The sequence below is a fragment of the Bacillus rossius genome, chromosome 1, assembly GCF_032445375.1.
Source record: "Bacillus rossius redtenbacheri isolate Brsri chromosome 1, Brsri_v3, whole genome shotgun sequence".
NCBI lineage: Eukaryota > Metazoa > Arthropoda > Insecta > Phasmatodea > Bacillidae > Bacillus > Bacillus rossius.
The window spans coordinates 328,089,705-328,106,331 of record NC_086330.1 but is presented as its reverse complement, the minus strand read 5'-3'; the positions used below and the strand labels follow the sequence as shown (position 1 = coordinate 328,106,331).

General features: G+C 43.2%; 1 protein-coding gene across 1 annotated transcript in view; it reads left to right on the top strand.

Annotated features, from left to right (window-relative positions):
* The window catches only part of LOC134528054 (dynein axonemal heavy chain 1-like), a 257,114-nt gene that overhangs the window by 201,823 nt on the left and 38,664 nt on the right, over nt 1-16,627 (top strand). The window contains exons 24-28 of the mRNA XM_063361270.1: nt 1,177-1,341; nt 3,106-3,322; nt 5,394-5,668; nt 8,302-8,612; nt 10,722-10,947. Of these exons, the coding sequence (XP_063217340.1) occupies nt 1,177-1,341; nt 3,106-3,322; nt 5,394-5,668; nt 8,302-8,612; nt 10,722-10,947 (1,194 nt within the window). The remainder of the gene's footprint in view (nt 1-1,176; nt 1,342-3,105; nt 3,323-5,393; nt 5,669-8,301; nt 8,613-10,721; nt 10,948-16,627) is intronic.

The following is a 16,627-nucleotide window of genomic DNA, read 5'->3' as shown; positions in this document are numbered from 1 at the left end:
CACATGAGAGGAATAATTACGTCTGTGGTGGGGGAACCGGTAGAGCAGGAGAATGCGTCAGCGGCGACGCCACTCCAACGCATGCACTAGCGGTCGAATGGGAAGACATAGCATGCTGTATGCTAGTTGTAACGGCCGGAAGCGGAGACGGCAGGGGAGAGGTAGAAATGACGCTACAGTGATGCTCTGGAATTCTCCTAACGCAGCTTGTATTTGTATACTCCTCAGTTTTCGTAACGGCTAATAATTAACGCTACCATATTTGTTTTATCTTATTTAAAGTATCTGCAATTTTTCATTCACGTGGAAAAGAGTATTGATTGGCGCAATAAACTTAATAGGTACCATTCATTTTTATGTGAAAAGTGTTATTGAAAATGTAAAAAAAAGTAACAACTTAAGAGTTTAGCTTTATAAGTGTTATTTATTTATTTTTGGCATGTGAAGACTGTGATTTGAAATGTCCAAAGGACTTAAAGACTTGTGAGATAGACTTTATAGGTGTAATTTATGTTCGATTGTAGTGTTTTTATTTCATTTTATTCAGCTGGAGATCGTAATTTAACATCATGCCTAAAACTAATTAACAGGTAAACGTATATAAGAGGTGTTATCAAATGCAGCGTGGAAATAAACTGCCAACAGAGTTGCCAAACATTCCCACTGAACGGATGCGAGAGAACAGGAAAAAGGCATTTTTTTTTTTCACTTGCGATCACTCCCGAATCCTAACTATTCACAATTATCATCTCTTTTTTAGTATATTTAATACCAATTATTTATCTTTATACGTAACTAATAAGCAAGAAGTTTTACTTCTGTCACACGTGGACAACACACACACACATGTTTTTTTTTTGTAGTTACGCCCTTTTTAATTTTCATATTATCTCTTCCTTTTGTGGTTACTTAATTTGTTGCGGCTAAAAAATCATCGGTAAAATCACAGGTGCACTATATAAAATTTATGACACTTTTTTTTAATCAGTTCATATATATATGAGAAATAAATTTTCATTTGCACGATATTAAAAGTAATTGAAATTTTAATAGAACTTTTTTTTTTAAATTTAAAGTGTTTGTTGTATTCGTCAGAAGTTACAACTACTGTTGGAAACGTGTTGTGAAACGTGGCTGGTCGCCTGACGGAACCCCCGCGCGCCCGTGTGCTCGCAGGCGTCCAAGGCGTGCATGTCGCTGTGCAAGTGGGTGCACGCCATCTACAAGTACCACTTCATCAACCTGGAGGTGCAGCCGAAGAAGGAGGTGCTGCGAGGCGCCCGGGCGCAGCTCGAGGAGATGATGAAGCTGCTGCAAGAGTCCCGCCGCAAGATGCACGAGGTGCGGTCCGGGTCCGCGCGTCGTCTGCCGCCTCGCGCGTCGCTTTGCGAAACCGGGTTGCTCACGAACACCGTGTCGGCGGGACACGTAGGCCGTTGGTAACAGTGGCGTAGCCAGGTTTTGTGTATGGGGGGTGTTAAGAAGATTGCCCCCCCCCCCCCCCCCCCGGATTAAATCGGGGTGGTCCGGGGATCCTCCCACGGGAAAAATTTGGATTTTAAGGTGTAAAATAGTGCTACTTTATCAGTTTTCGGTACTTAAATTTAAATATTGTAATGGTAAAAATTTTATTAATTTTAAATATGAAAATTTGTTTGAGTGATTAATAAGAAAATTAATTAAAGATTTGTGGCTAGGGGGAGGTGGGGCGTGGATTGAAACCCTAGACCCCCCCCCCCCCCCCTGGCTCCGCCACTGGTTGGTAATGTTTCAGAAAACTGTCGCTATCGGGACAAGCTATACGTGACATAGACTACACCGTGGCGCGAACATTAACGCACGCTGTAAATCTGGATAATTGATTTAAACTAGGTGGAATAGTAACTAACAAGATTTCGCTGACCTTTCAATCTGTTAGCTTCACTATAAAGCATAAAGAGTGGATTATTATTTTGGGACATGTACTACACAGTGGAGCAAACATTTTTTTTTCACTCCTTCCAAAAAAAATTACGCTGTAAATCTGGATGATTGATCTAAACTAGTGAAATAATAGATAACGAGATGTTGCTAACTTTTAAATCAGTGAGCTTCACTAAAAATCTGTGCTTAAAAGAGTAAATCATAAGTGATCATGAATGACTTAAGTAAACTGATTTTCACTTATTCAAGTGAAGCGGTCAAAAAGCTCTATCTTTTAGGAGAAGTTTCAACAATTTTAGATTTATAATACACACATTGATGATGGTTAGATGGGTTGGTTGGCTCAATGGCTGGTGAAGGCACACAATGCCCAGTCACAGGCACTCGTGACTCTACATCCGATTTTGATGAAACATTATGAGTTACTGAATGAAATAAATATGACTCTAGCTCACGGGGGGGGGGCGGGTTTTATAATGTAGTAATCCTTTTCTTTTATCTCATGATGGGTGGGCGTTGTGACGTAGCTCATGATGTGTGGGTGTTGTGATGTAAGTAATGCGAATTAAAATAATGTTTTGTGGGTGTTTTGATATAGTAATGAGACTTTTAACTCATGATGGGTGGGTGTTGGATGTAGCTCATGCTGGGTGTGTGTCGTAATGTAGTAATGCGACTCTTTATTTCATGTTTGGCGGGTGTTGTGATGTAGCTCACTGTTGGCGGGTGTTGTAATGTAGTACATAATGCGACTCTTTAACTCATGATTGGTGGGTGTTGTTATGTAGCTCACTGTGGGCGGGTGTCGTAATGTAGTAATGCGACTCTTTAACACATGATGGGTGGGTGTCGTAATGTAGTAATGCGACTCTTTAACTCACGATGGGTGGGTGTCGTAATGTAGTAATGCGACTCTTTAACTCATGATTGGTGGGTGTTGTTATGTAGCTCACTGTGGGCGGGTGTCGTAATGTAGTAATGCGACTCTTTAACTCATGATTGGTGGGTGTTGTTATGTAGCTCACTGTGGGCGGGTGTCGTAATGTAGTAATGCGACTCTTTAACTCATGATGGGTGGGTGTCGTAATGTAGTAATGCGACTCTTTAACTCATGATTGGCGGGTGTTGCAATGAACCTACCTCGTTGCGGGCGGGTGTTTGCACGCGTGTCCTCGGCGGCAGGTGATGGACCGCCTGGCGCAGCTGGAGGAGCAGCTGGCCGCCTCGCAGCAGCGCCGCGAGCTGCTGGAGAAGCAGACGCAGCTGGTGGACGGCCGCCTGAAACGCGCGCTGCGGCTGCTGACGGGGCTGGATCACGAGCGGCGCTCCTGGCAGGAGCTGAGGCGAGGCCTGGCGGGCGCGCTCGTGCACGCCACGGGAGACGTGCTTGTCACGGCCGGTGTGACATAACACTGTCCCTGCTTCAATGACATTATTCAACAGTTTCATTTACACTATTTACAACAACTCATACATCCAACTTGAAAGTAAACGAACCAAGTTTTTTTTTTTTTTTTTACAAATTTTTGATTTCTGCACCTTTAGTTATACGGAACATATCGCACCCTGAGTACAAGACTATCGTAACTCAAAAAATTGAGTTTGTGAGATATTTTTACCATAAGCAGGAAAATATCATTATCTAGGCACTGCAAGACTATCGCAATATTATACTTACTTTTACGGCACTTATGGCAAATAAAGTAGTGTTGCACTCTGGAAAACATTATATAAGAATGTGTGCAAGACTACGGCAAATGAGTTGTGATAGTACTGCACTGATTTTTGAGTTACGATAGTCTTGTACTCAGGGTGCGATATCCAGCCTAAAGTCAAATTCTTCCCACGCTTTAGTCAACAAGTCCACAGTAATGGAAGCAACAGGCCTATTCACGTGTGTGTTTTCAACTCAAGAAAATTTATTAGGTTGTGGCGGGATGTAGACACGATATTTTATAATGCCCCAAAGGAATACAAATCGCATGGTGTTACATCAGCATAAAACAGCTCTGTCGTCTCGAATTGCGTATACTATCGGCGGAGGCTTTTAGCCTCATGGGGAATCACAATGAAACTTTAAAGAAACGCACGTTGAACTGAAAAAAACAGATTCATCTTAAGAATTTGCAGAACACAAAACGATTTTACGCCCAGGAATCGCTGTGTACGTATGTTGCCGTAATCAGTTCATGCGCATGCGCTTATCTAAAACAATTTGAGTTACTCTCTAATTGTAACCTTCAACCAAACACTCTACAACACTTAAAACAGTAGATACTATTAAAATGTATAACTGGACAATAATTTATGGAAAACATGTATAAGTAAAACTTGTTTACCAGGGTAGAGTATGTCGAGGCAATAACTCCATGTGAGGGAAACGAAAAGTACAATGCTCAGTTTTTGAGTGCTCTATGGTGGATATGGGGAGCGGAAAAATTAACTTCCTACTCCTCATGACTTCACTCCTCATTGACACAGCCCACTGGAAACACAGCGACAAACACTTTCAGGCCGTCTACCAACTGCTTATTTAGTAGACATGGTGATATTAGTACATTATTGTGTACTTAAATTGTGTGGATATCGTTCAAGCGAATAATTGAATATTTAATTTTGTTTATGTAATCATCGTCTATAAATACCAACTAGGGATAATGAAAATTAAACTATTTGGCCAGTGGGGGCAAACTTCTTATTAAACTCAAAAACACCAAAAAAAAAAAGGTTATCTATGTCAACTTAGTTCAGGAGTGTCAGAATACATAAGATTTTTTAAAAAAAGGAATTATTAAATTGGGTTTGATATTTTTATTGATACTATCTCTTTCTATTTATATTTTCTGATTGCATAAAAAAAATTGGTTATCTGTAAAGTCGGTTTACGGACGATAGTTTATTGTGACGTCATAACAAAACAGGAATGAAATTATTGCATACTTTTATGAATAAAATTGAATCATTTTTATTGAATTATCACTATTTTGTATGGATACAAAGGAGGAGTGAAATGAAATCTACAATTTAATTGATAAATTCACTTTTATCTGCATTCATTAATTCAAATATGTTTATTACTTTTACGAACGGATTATTTTAACTATAACTTTTATACATGTTTGCTATTTAACTTCTTCCAATCTGTGTTATTCTGTTAAGGATAGGACGATGATAGTAAAAGTAGGAAACGAATGGGAGTGTTTCAAGTTTAATGTGCCTCGAAAAAGTCAAATCGAAAGGTTGTTCCAATCGAGTGGAAGAGAGATAGATGCGGCGCAAGTGTACAATGAGCGTAACGGGACAAAGCGTAACAGGACAATAAGTCATCCTTTTTCGTGCGTGCAGCCGGCGTTCATAGATTTATTAGACGTTGCCACGTCAAAAATTAAATACTAGGAAAAGTGGCTTGGATTAATTTCTGCAACTGCACTGATGGACCGGGCAGTAGGCCTGAGTGGTGCCGTGTGCAGGCGCCGCCGCCTACCTGGGTCCCTTCGTGGACGAGTACCGGCTGCGACTGCTGGCCGACTGGCGGGCGGAGCTGGCGCGCGCCCAGGTGCCCCACTCGCCCGGCTGCACGCCCGAGTCCACCATGGGCGACCCGGTGGTGATGCGGCGCTGGCAGCTGGCCGGCCTGCCGCGGGACCGCGCCTCCTCCGAGAGCGCCGTGCTGGTGCCGCTGGCGGGCCGCTGGCCGCTCTTCGTCGACCCGCAGCGCCAGGCCGTGCGCTGGATCACCAACATGGTGCGTCGTGTGCGCCGCCGCTTGCTGACGGTCCAGTCAGTCAGGGGCGCAACAACAGGGGGGGGGGGGGGCAAGGGTATTTCCCCCCCCCCCTCGGAAACCTTGAAGTGGGGGCAAACGGGGACAAAGAAAGTGCTGTGTAATCGATTTTTCGATAGTAAAACTGCTTAAATAGCACCATTTTCCACCTTGAAATACAAATTTTCCCGGGCGAGAACCCCCGAAACCCCCCGCTGCAATAGGGGGAATCGATGATTCTTTATAAAAACGTATATTGCCCCCCCCCCCTTTGGAAATTTAGTTGTTGCGCCCCTGCAGTCAGTGTCCAGTGATAGTCTCTATGGGAGCATCCTCTCGAGCGATCTGTGTCAGCGGGATCAGTGTAATTCAGCCTGAATGAAATAAATGCGACTGTAGCTCACTGGGGGGTGGGTTTTATAACGTAGTAATGCTTTTTTTTTTTAGCTCATGATGGGTGGGCGTTGTGACGTTGCTCATGATGTGTGGGTGTTGTGACGTAAATAATGCGAATTAAAATAATGTTTTGTGGGTGTTTTGATATAGTAATGAGACTCTTTAACAACTCATGATGGGCGGGTGTTGTGATGTAGCTCACGATGGGTGGGTGTCGTAATGTAGTATTGCAAAATCAAAATTTAGTTTCCCACCTGTGTCAGGGTCTACATGGATGGAATGGGGGTTGACACTCATACGAGTAGGCTGTTCCGCCCGAGAGACAGCCAGGCCGGAAGAATGCTCGAGGCGAGATGAGATGGGATACGTAGAGCGACGGAATGAATTGGTGGGGGAAACGGGAATACCCCGAGAAAACCCACAGGCCACTTGCGAAAATCCAGGTTTAATCCCTCCGGAAATCGAACCCCTGTCGCCTTGGTGTGAGCCGAGTGTGCTAACCACGCAACCATCACGCCTACTCTGTCGCAAAATTTTTGATACGATGTTTACAAGTACCTAATTATTGGTATATGGTAACTCTCAATAATATACACCATATATATTGGGTAAAGAAATTGACCAGGGCATATTGTAAGGATCTATCCTATGTCCACATCGATTACTGCTCAATTAACGGATATACAAAGGCCCAGGTAGTTAAATTAAAACAAAGTAGTCTGTGAACGGACAAAAAATCGTAATTAAAACTTTTAAATGTGTAATTTATCTCACATGGTCCTCTACTAATTTTGGCCAGTGGCAGAGTATCCATTTTACTACCCTCTTTCTGGGCAAGTCTGTAGGACCAAAACTTATGGATAGGTGTCATTAACTCATATATAAAAAAGACAGATTTTGATATTCTGCGACGAGGCCATCATTGGTTTTCCCTAACATAACTGTAGGAATTATCTGGTGTAAATGAAGCCATGTGGTTCCATTTACACGCCATTAAGCAGTCATTCGACACAGAACACGCACTTGTAATTTTTTTATAACATATCTAACATTACTGGGTTTAAATTCGGATTACAAAGTCGTTTAGATAATTATTTCGTTTCAAAGAGTTTTAACATTGCACGGTTATGTATATAGGCTACAGGTGACAGGATCTCCAAGATCCAAGTAAGCTCTGATCCACTAGGGTACCAACTCGGTTTTCATGAGTCTGAGTCACACCATGGAGCTGCGATTGGACCTACGACCTTACCACACGACTAAACGCCCTTGTGGTCAAGGCCGTGAATCGGCTTTCAGAGTATTCATTTTCGTTCGAATATTATGTTGCCAAACTCTATCGAGACAAATGTGGTGGATGTGTTTCAAAATGCTGCCTTTTTTTTAACTGGAACGCTTGGAGTTACGATGCATTTTTCAACATCATTGCGTTGTATGGTACTTTCTATTCGCAACACTGCTATCTGCCGTGCGATAAAAAAGTTCCTAAACCTGCCGATGCATCCAAAGTCCCTGCCACAGTTTCAGTTGTTTGTAGTTTTGCGTTGACTTTTAACGAAAAGTAGGTCCGTGCAAAAAGAGTGACCTTGATGTAGATGTTTTAATGATGTGATAAAACCAAGTCCAAGTCTCTGAAAGACTATCAAAAAAAGAAACCTAAAAAGCAACAGTAATTCGTATGACTGCTTTGAATATAATACCACAATTCTGCGTACACGTGAATAAAGGAAGACTAGTGGAAACATTATGTTGGAGAAAACACAAAGTCGAACACGTGAAGAAAAGCACTCTAGGGGATAATTCAGGGTAATCCGGGTGCGCGATGTTGCCGTGATGTCCACAGGAGAAGAAGGCAGGGCTGGTGTTTTCACAGCCCACTGACAAGGCGAACACGTGAATAAAAGGGCTGTAAGGGATAAGTTAGGGTGAGCCAGGTGCGCGATGTTGCCGTGACCTTGGCAACATGGGGTGATGTCCACAGGAGATGTCACAGCCCACTGACAAGGCGAACAAGGCAAACACGTGAATAAAAGGGCTGTAATTGATAAGTTATGGTAAGCCAGGTGCGTGACGTTGCCATGATGTCCACAGGAGAAGGAGGCAGGGCTGGTGGTGTCACAGCCCACTGACAAGGCGAACAAGGCAAACACGTGAATAAAAGGACTGTAAGGGATATATTAGGGTAAGCCAGGTGCGCGACGTTGCCGTGATGTCCACAGGAGAAGGAGGCAGGGCTGGTGGTGATGCGCCCCACCGACAAGGACCTGCTGCGCTCGCTCGAGTCTGCCGTGTGGTTCGGCAAGCCGTGCCTCATCGAGGGCGTGGGGGAGGACCTGGACCCGTCCTTGGACACGGTGCTGCTGCGACAGGTGTTCGTGCAGGGGGGCTCGCGCGTCATCCGCATCGGTGACAATGTCGTGCCCTACAACGACTCCTTCCGCCTCTACCTCGCCACCAAGCTGGCCAACCCGAGTTACAGTCCAGAGGTCTTCATCAAGGTCATGATCATCAACTTCGCGCTCGTCCCCAGGTACTTTCCTCTGTTCCTTCCCGCCTGACAAGCCTGAGGTCTCGTGTGTTACTGCAGTTTGTTAGCTTAATGTAAAGGTAGATAGCTAGCTGTGGCTTTGCCAGCACAAATCCGAAGAGAAAATATAAATGAGGGGGATATCTTGAGAAATTTTCCAGGGCATCGCAATTCTCAGTGGATAAAACAACGTCTACTGGGAAAAAAATGAGTTTTTTTTAAATTCTGGGAACAGAATAAAACACATTTCAGTTTATTATTAGCTTAAATAGCAGTAGAGTAGCAACAGCAGTAGTAGTTGGAGTAGCAGTAGTAGCAGTAAAAATAGTTGATGTAGTGGAAGAAGTAGCAGTAATATGACCAGTAGCAGTAGTTGCAGTTTCAGTTTATGTGAGGGATTTTTGTGTTTAGAATTCTAACATATCAAATTGTGATTTAGTTTATGATTTATACCATAATTTATTTTTCCTTTTTTATTGTTTTTGAAAGAAAAACTTTATGGGAATTTAATTTTGTTTTTGTTTGGGTTATCACATAAGTTTAACAGCGATTAATTTTCAAGCTTATAAAAATGGTTATGAACGATTTTGAATCCAGTTTGATGTCTTTAAATTTTGAGTATTTTTGGTGTTTAGATAAAAACCATAACACTTAATACAATTAGCGTGCAATATTGCCGATAACGGCCAATGTTTATCCTTTATTTGTTAAATTTCTTTTCCTGTGATTATTCAGGTTTTGAGTTATTTTCAGAAATATTTTTCTCGTTGAGAAAAATTTGTTTAAAGATGAATGTATGCCAAAGTCATATAGAAGTAAAAGGCCGTTTCATACTCTTAAGTTATTATATCAACATTTAATGTAGTGATTTGGGAAAAATAACTGAAAACCAAAATCACAATGATCAGACAAAGATTAATACAAGATCTTCCCGGGTCCACTGTTTTACCAGTCCACAACCACACTTGGTTTCACCACCATAATGCATGATACAGTGGCTAACTACTGCTTGTCTGGGCATTTTGATCACCCAGTGACAACTTACTCTTCGCCATGATGATTTCAACTGTTAAGTGAAATTATCTAGCAGCCCCTAAACATGACAGTAGGAATTCCTAGCCCCCCTCCAGCCACGAGCTTGTGCTGAGTCCGGGAGGCCACGAACCCTTCCCACCCCGCAGCGAGAGAGGTTGCCTGTCGCGTGGCCATTAGCGGCTTGTCTATCACAGCCTTCCCCTCCACGCACCCACCGCGTCAGTCATACTTCAAACGCAGCACCTGGGTGCTTACACGCCTGACCAGAGACGCTTGTGACGCGGCTTCTGAGTACTTCCGCGCCTGGCATCCGCGGGTATTAAAGGGTCCCAGACGATGATTGGCGTGAGAGGATAAAGAGAGATTACAGTGGTTAAGTCTCACCCCTCGCCGAGTGATACTGACCATACCCGCGAGGTGAAGAGTACATGGCCCTTGGTGAGCGATTCGGGACCTACCGGGAGGCGATACCGGTGATACCTAAGCGAGTGAAGGCCAGTCGAGCGATTAGGTTTGTGACGAGCGATGGTTCAGGACATTACTGCGGTGCGGGCGTGGGTGAATGTGCGAAGCAAGCGGACAGAAGAGTGAGCCACTGCCATGCCGAGTTCTAGTGTAAAGTGTTAATTTTTGAATGATCAGCGTCAGGGGCAACAACAGGGGCGGGGGGTGGCAAGGGTATTTCCCCCCCCCCCTCTGAAACCTTGAATTGGGGGCAAACGGGGGCAAAGAAAGTGCTGTGTAATCAATTTTTAGATAATAAAATTGCTTAAATAGCACCATTTTCCACCTTGAAATACAAATTTTCCCGGGGGATAACCCCCCCCCCCTCAACCATCCGCTTCATTAGGGGGGGATCGATGATTCTTTATAAATAGGTATATTTCCGCCCCCTTTGGAAATTTAGTTGTTGCGCCCCTGATCAGCGTAGGACTAATTGCTGTGGACAGAGATCTTGAGGGCAGTAAATGTTTTTGATAGTGTAGACATTAGACCTATTGAAGCCCCAGGGTTTGTCCCCACGATGCGAGTGTGGTCGCCCGGCTGACGCGCGTGGTGCGTGCGTGCGTGTTGCAGCGGACTCCAGGACCAGATGCTGGCGCAGGTGGTGGCGACGGAGCGGCCCGACCTGGAGGCGCTGCGAGGCTCGCTGGTGGTCAGTCACCACGAGATGACGGAGGAGCTGAAGCAGCTCGGCGACCGCATCCTGCAGCGCATCGCCTCCGCCGAGGGCCAGCTCGTGGACGACGTGGAGCTCATCCTTATGCTGGAGGCCACGCGGGCCAAGACCGAGGAGATACAGGTGCGCGCGTGCGTGTGTGTGTGGCTGACTTACCCCTGTGTAGGCCGAGCCCCATCAGAGTCCCAGCTCCCGCTGCGAGCGTCAACTCTCGTTACCTTCCACGAGGTAAACACTTGCCCAGATGGGGGCCTAACCTGCATCTCTTGTTACCTTCCACAAGGTAAACACTTGCCCAGATGGGGCCTAACCTGCATCTCTTGTTACCTTCCACAAGGTAGACACTTGCCCAGATGGAGCCTAACCTGCATCTCTTGTTACCTTCCCCAAGGTAGACACTTGCCCAGATGGGGGCCTAACCTGCATTTCTTGTTACCTTCCACAAGGTAAACACTTGCCCAGATGGGGGCCTAACCTGCATCTCTTGTTACCTTCCACAAGGTAAACACTTGCCCAGATGGGGGCCTAACCTGCATCTCTTGTTACCTTCCACAAGATAAACACTTGCCCAGATGGGGGCCTAACCTGCATCTCTTGTTACCTTCCACAAGGTAAACACTTGCCCAGATGGGGGCCTAACCTGCATGTCTTGTTACCTTCCACAAGGTAAACACTTGCCCAGATGGGGGCCTAACCTGCATCTCTTGTTACCTTCCACAAGGTAAACACTTGCCCAGATGGGGGCCTAAACTTCATCTCTTGTTACCTTCCACAAGGTAAACACTTGCCCAGATGGGGCCTAACCTGCATCTCTTGTTACCTTCCACAAGGTAAACACTTGCCCAGATGGGGGCCTAACCTGCATCTCTTGTTACCTTCCACAAGGTAAACACTTGCCCAGATGGGGGCCTAACCTGCATCTCTTGTTACCTTCCACAAGGTAAACACTTGCCCAGATGGAGCCTAACCTGCATCTCTTGTTACCTTCCACAAGGTAGACACTTGCCCAGATGGGGGCCTAACCTGCATTTCTTGTTACCTTCCACAAGGTAAACACTTGCCCAGATGGGGGCCTAACCTGCATCTCTTGTTACCTTCCACAAGGTAAACACTTGCCCAGATGGGGGCCTAACCTGCATCTCTTGTTACCTTCCACAAGATAAACACTTGCCCAGATGGGGGCCTAACCTGCATCTCTTGTTACCTTCCACAAGGTAAACACTTGCCCAGATGGGGGCCTAACCTTCATCTCTTGTTACCTTCCACAAGGTAAACACTTGCCCAGATGGGGCCTAACCTGCATCTCTTGTTACCTTCCACAAGGTAAACACTTGCCCAGATGGGGGCCTAACCTGCATTTCTTGTTACCTTCCACAAGGTAAACACTTGCCCAGATGGGGGCCTAACCTGCATCTCTTGTTACCTTCCACAAGGTAAACACTTGCCCAGATGGGGGCCTAACCTGCATTTCTTGTTACCTTCCACAAGGTAAACACTTGCCCAGATGGGGGCCTAACCTGCATCTCTTGTTACCTTCCACAAGGTAAACACTTGCCCAGATGGGGGCCTAACCTGCATCTCTTGTTACCTTCCACAAGGTAAACACTTGCCCAGATGGGGGCCTAACCTGCATCTCTTGTTACCTTCCACAAGGTAAACACTTGCCCAGATGGGGGCCTAACCTGCATCTCTTGTTACCTTCCACAAGGTAAACACTTGCCCAGATGGGGGCCTAACCTTCATCTCTTGTTACCTTCCACAAGGTAAACTCTTACCCAGATGGGGCCTAACCTGCATCTCTTGTTACCTTCCACAAGGTAAACACTTGCCCAGATGGGGGCCTAACCTGCATTTCTTGTTACCTTCCACAAGGTAAACACTTGCCCAGATGGGGGCCTAACCTGCATTTCTTGTTACCTTCCACAAGGTAAACACTTGCCCAGATGGGGGCCTAACCTGCATCTCTTGTTACCTTCCACAAGGTAAACACTTGCCCAGATGGGGGCCTAACCTGCATCTCTTGTTACCTTCCGCGAGGTAAACACTTGCCCAGATGGGGGCCTAACCTGCATATTAAATTTAAAAAAGAAAACAAGATCAAAGGGTAAAACCCATGCTGAAAATGTAATGGGGCAGAACATTAACCAAACACATAAAAATTAGTTCCAATTTTTTTTTCCTAATCTTTAACATATCTCATAAATAACTTCCAGTACAAAAATAGTTATATCGGCTTAGACTAGACATCTCATAAATTACTTTAGTTACAAAAATAGTTATATCTGTGATGACTAGTTAGTCCAAAAAAAATGTATAAATTACACACAATAAATACTGTATCTAAACTTTAATGCTTTCTTTGGTTTCAAGCTATATTCCTCAAAATTACAAACTTACTCCTAGCATATACAATATTAGCAAACTACTATACACACAATAATTGAGCCGCATGGGTCATTTCTAAAAGTACATGAAAAAAAAGTTTTTTAAAACCTTGCTTGTAATACATTTATTAAATCTAGCACTTAAACCACATTTTTAATGACATACGCTGTATGTTACATAAAAAAAACCACCGTTTTCAGGCCAACGCAGCGCTAAGCTTAATGTGAGGATAATGCTTCACCTTACCCCTCTGTACGTGAGGGAGTCACAGCTGTCTTGGCGGTCTCAAATTTTCAGTCGGTCGATACTGGCTGCAAAGGAGAAACAGTTTGCTTACAGTGTGTACAGCTGGGTTGTCAACATCCGGGCAGATGGTAACGTGATGTCTGGCCGAGTGGACCTCCACCCTCCCTCTGTCGTGAGTGGGGGTGCCCGTGTGGCCAATTAGTGTAGTTAAGAGAAGTGCTTACAGAGGAGAGGACGCGCTGTCCCACAGGGCAAGAGGGCTAGTAGGCAGCTCGACCAGCTGCAGCCAGCCTGTAGTGATGACATTCTGTTAGAGAGAGCGGGGTGTTCAACAATTACAATAAAAGATCGCGAAGAGTCAATTGGAAGAGACAGACCTCGTATGGAAGTGACTATGTGCTCACCATTCAAGCGTGCAGATTAAAACGAAACGCTTCAGAATGTAGTAGGTTCAATACAACATGTATAATATGTTCAAACTATAAGCACCGCTTAAAATGCTTACACAGAACATTCGCACCTGAAGGTACCCCATGGTGTCTCTCTAGACTCTCGGCAGGGTCAAACCAGGAGAACATTTGAATACCATTATTTCCCCGGGGTACTCGCAATGCGTCAATGTTCCTCTCTCATAACCCCTCGTCGTCTTTAAATAGCGTTGTTGGTAAGGTGTCCGATATAAATTTCGAAATCACTCTGGTCAACAGTTCATTAGCTAAATAATTCGTATTACAATAAAGGTTAATGATAGAAGTTTATTTAATAGCTTGATAGGAACTCGTTAGGAATAACTGTAAAAAAAAATTGGTTGTCTGTAAAGTCGGTTTACGGACGATAGTTTAACGTGACGTTATAACAAAACATTGATAAAATGATTGCACACTTTTATGAATAAAATTGTATCATTTTTATTGAATTAGTATCACTAATTTGTATGGATACAAAGAAGGAGTAAAATGAAATATACAATTTAATTGATAAAATTACTTTTATTTTCACTCATTAATTCAAATATATTTATTACTTTAACGAAGAGATTATTTTAACTATAACTTTTATACATGTTTGCTATTTAACTTCAAGATCATCGAGAATGTTTTACGCTTTTCCGCAATTACACATTTAACGACGAAGTTTGTTCGTCGTGAAATTAAACGTAGAATTTAATAAAAATACCCTTGCAGTTAATAAAAAAGTATTAGTAAGTTTAAGAAAGAATTTCGGCTTTAATCTGCAACCCAGACGCTCGTCGTGCGCTGGGGCCGAGATAACATTCGTCGAGAATATTTTGCGTTTTTATGTCTTCCAGTGCTCAAAATGATACGCAATTGTGGCCCGGGGCACGAAATTTTATTTATAATTCATTAATAATAACGCCCCTCGCGATAAACAAAGGAAAATATGTATTAACGAGTGCCTGGTTGCCGCGGAAGCGGGTAGTTTGCGCGATTCGTTCGGTTCGCGTCCGTCACCGTACATGACAGCATCGTAGGGGAATAATATTATTTCGTTTTTTAATACGATTTTATAACAAATACACATCCCAAATACACCAAACTTATTTATAATGTGTTACAATATTTTTTAAAACATTGTGCAAAAGATCCCGGGTGTAATTTCAATTAATATGTGTATCTAAAACACCATTGTTCGTACAAAAACGTATTTCAAAATTCAACATTACTTTTAAATAACCGTACCGATTGTGCTGAAAATCGGTGGACGATCGTTAAATTACATAATAATAATAATTCAAACGACGAAAACATAATTGAAAAGTCAAATCGATGGTTGTTCCAATCGAGTGGAAGAGAGTTGCGGCGCAAGCGTACAATGAGCGTAACGGGACACATCGTAGTGAGACAATGTGCGTTACAGGACACTTTTTCGTGCGTGCAGCCGGCATTCATCGATTTATTAGACGTTGTCACGTCAAAATCGACATTATGTAGTGAGTATTCTTAAACACATATAACAACAAATCAGCCAGGAATTAGCATTAAACGCTATTATTACTCATGATTGGGCATGGCAGTTAGTCATTAAGACTTCAATTACTAAAATATCAAATATTAAATACACCTACTCTTCTTAACTCCAAGAAACTGATGTCTGCAACACGTTAAGAACAGGCCTGCAAGTTGTTGCTGGATAAAAATATACATGGTTAACCCACTTTCTCCACTTAGTGTAATGGTGAAGAAGCTCAGTAATGTTGAACTCACACTCGGGCAATTAGCAAGCTACAAGTAAAACCAAAGGAGTTTCATGTGCCACCAAAGCTGACTTTTAAGGGTTGGCTACCCCCACATCCCTTATCGCCATCCTCCATGATGGGATGCCATTATTTTTATGTTCTACTATGTAAGCATTGTAGTTTATGTTTCGTAGCAAATTCCAAGTCAGATATCGGCTGCATGCTAGCAGTTATCGTCATTAAAGTGTTTTCCTGAATAATGTCTGGCAGTTACTAACTTATAATAATTTTCTGAGTTTCCATAGCTATAAAATGCCTAAAAATTCACAAAAAACAGTTTCATTTTTGAAAACATTCTTGCTAAACAAACCTAATAAAGTTTCATAGTGGGTGAAGCCGAGCCTTTAATTATTAGTAAAGAGCTGTTATCGTTTCGTTGACAGAGATGCAGAGACACGACTTTAATGGTAGGTATTGTGAGGGAAGAAAAATGCAATGGTTAGGGATGGTGATTCATCGCAAAAATGTTGTGAGCTAAGATAGTTGACAATACAATGTAACTCATTGTGCTAATGGTCTGAAGATTCATTTTAAAAATGACATTTATAGTTTATCTGTTGTTGTTTGTGGTCATATGTAAAATCTATACAATGTAATTATGTTGAAGTTTGCAACTGAAAAAAACTTGGAACTTGGTGTTTTCAGACCCAAAGTTAATTCCGTTCTCTGCCATCCATGCTCCTTTTAAAAAGTAGCAAGATTCCCAGCCTTCGGTATTATTTTCAGGAGAATCACAAATGTAACAGAACACGTATATACTCTCATTTGTCCTGTCAAGTGCGGAATGATATTCTTACGCCACTCAGAGTCAGCGAGGACGGGATGACGTGTATGCGAACAAAATGTATTGAGGCCTAACAAACAGTCCAATTTTACTAAGAGAAATCACCATGTCTGTCAATGGCCTATTGCGAG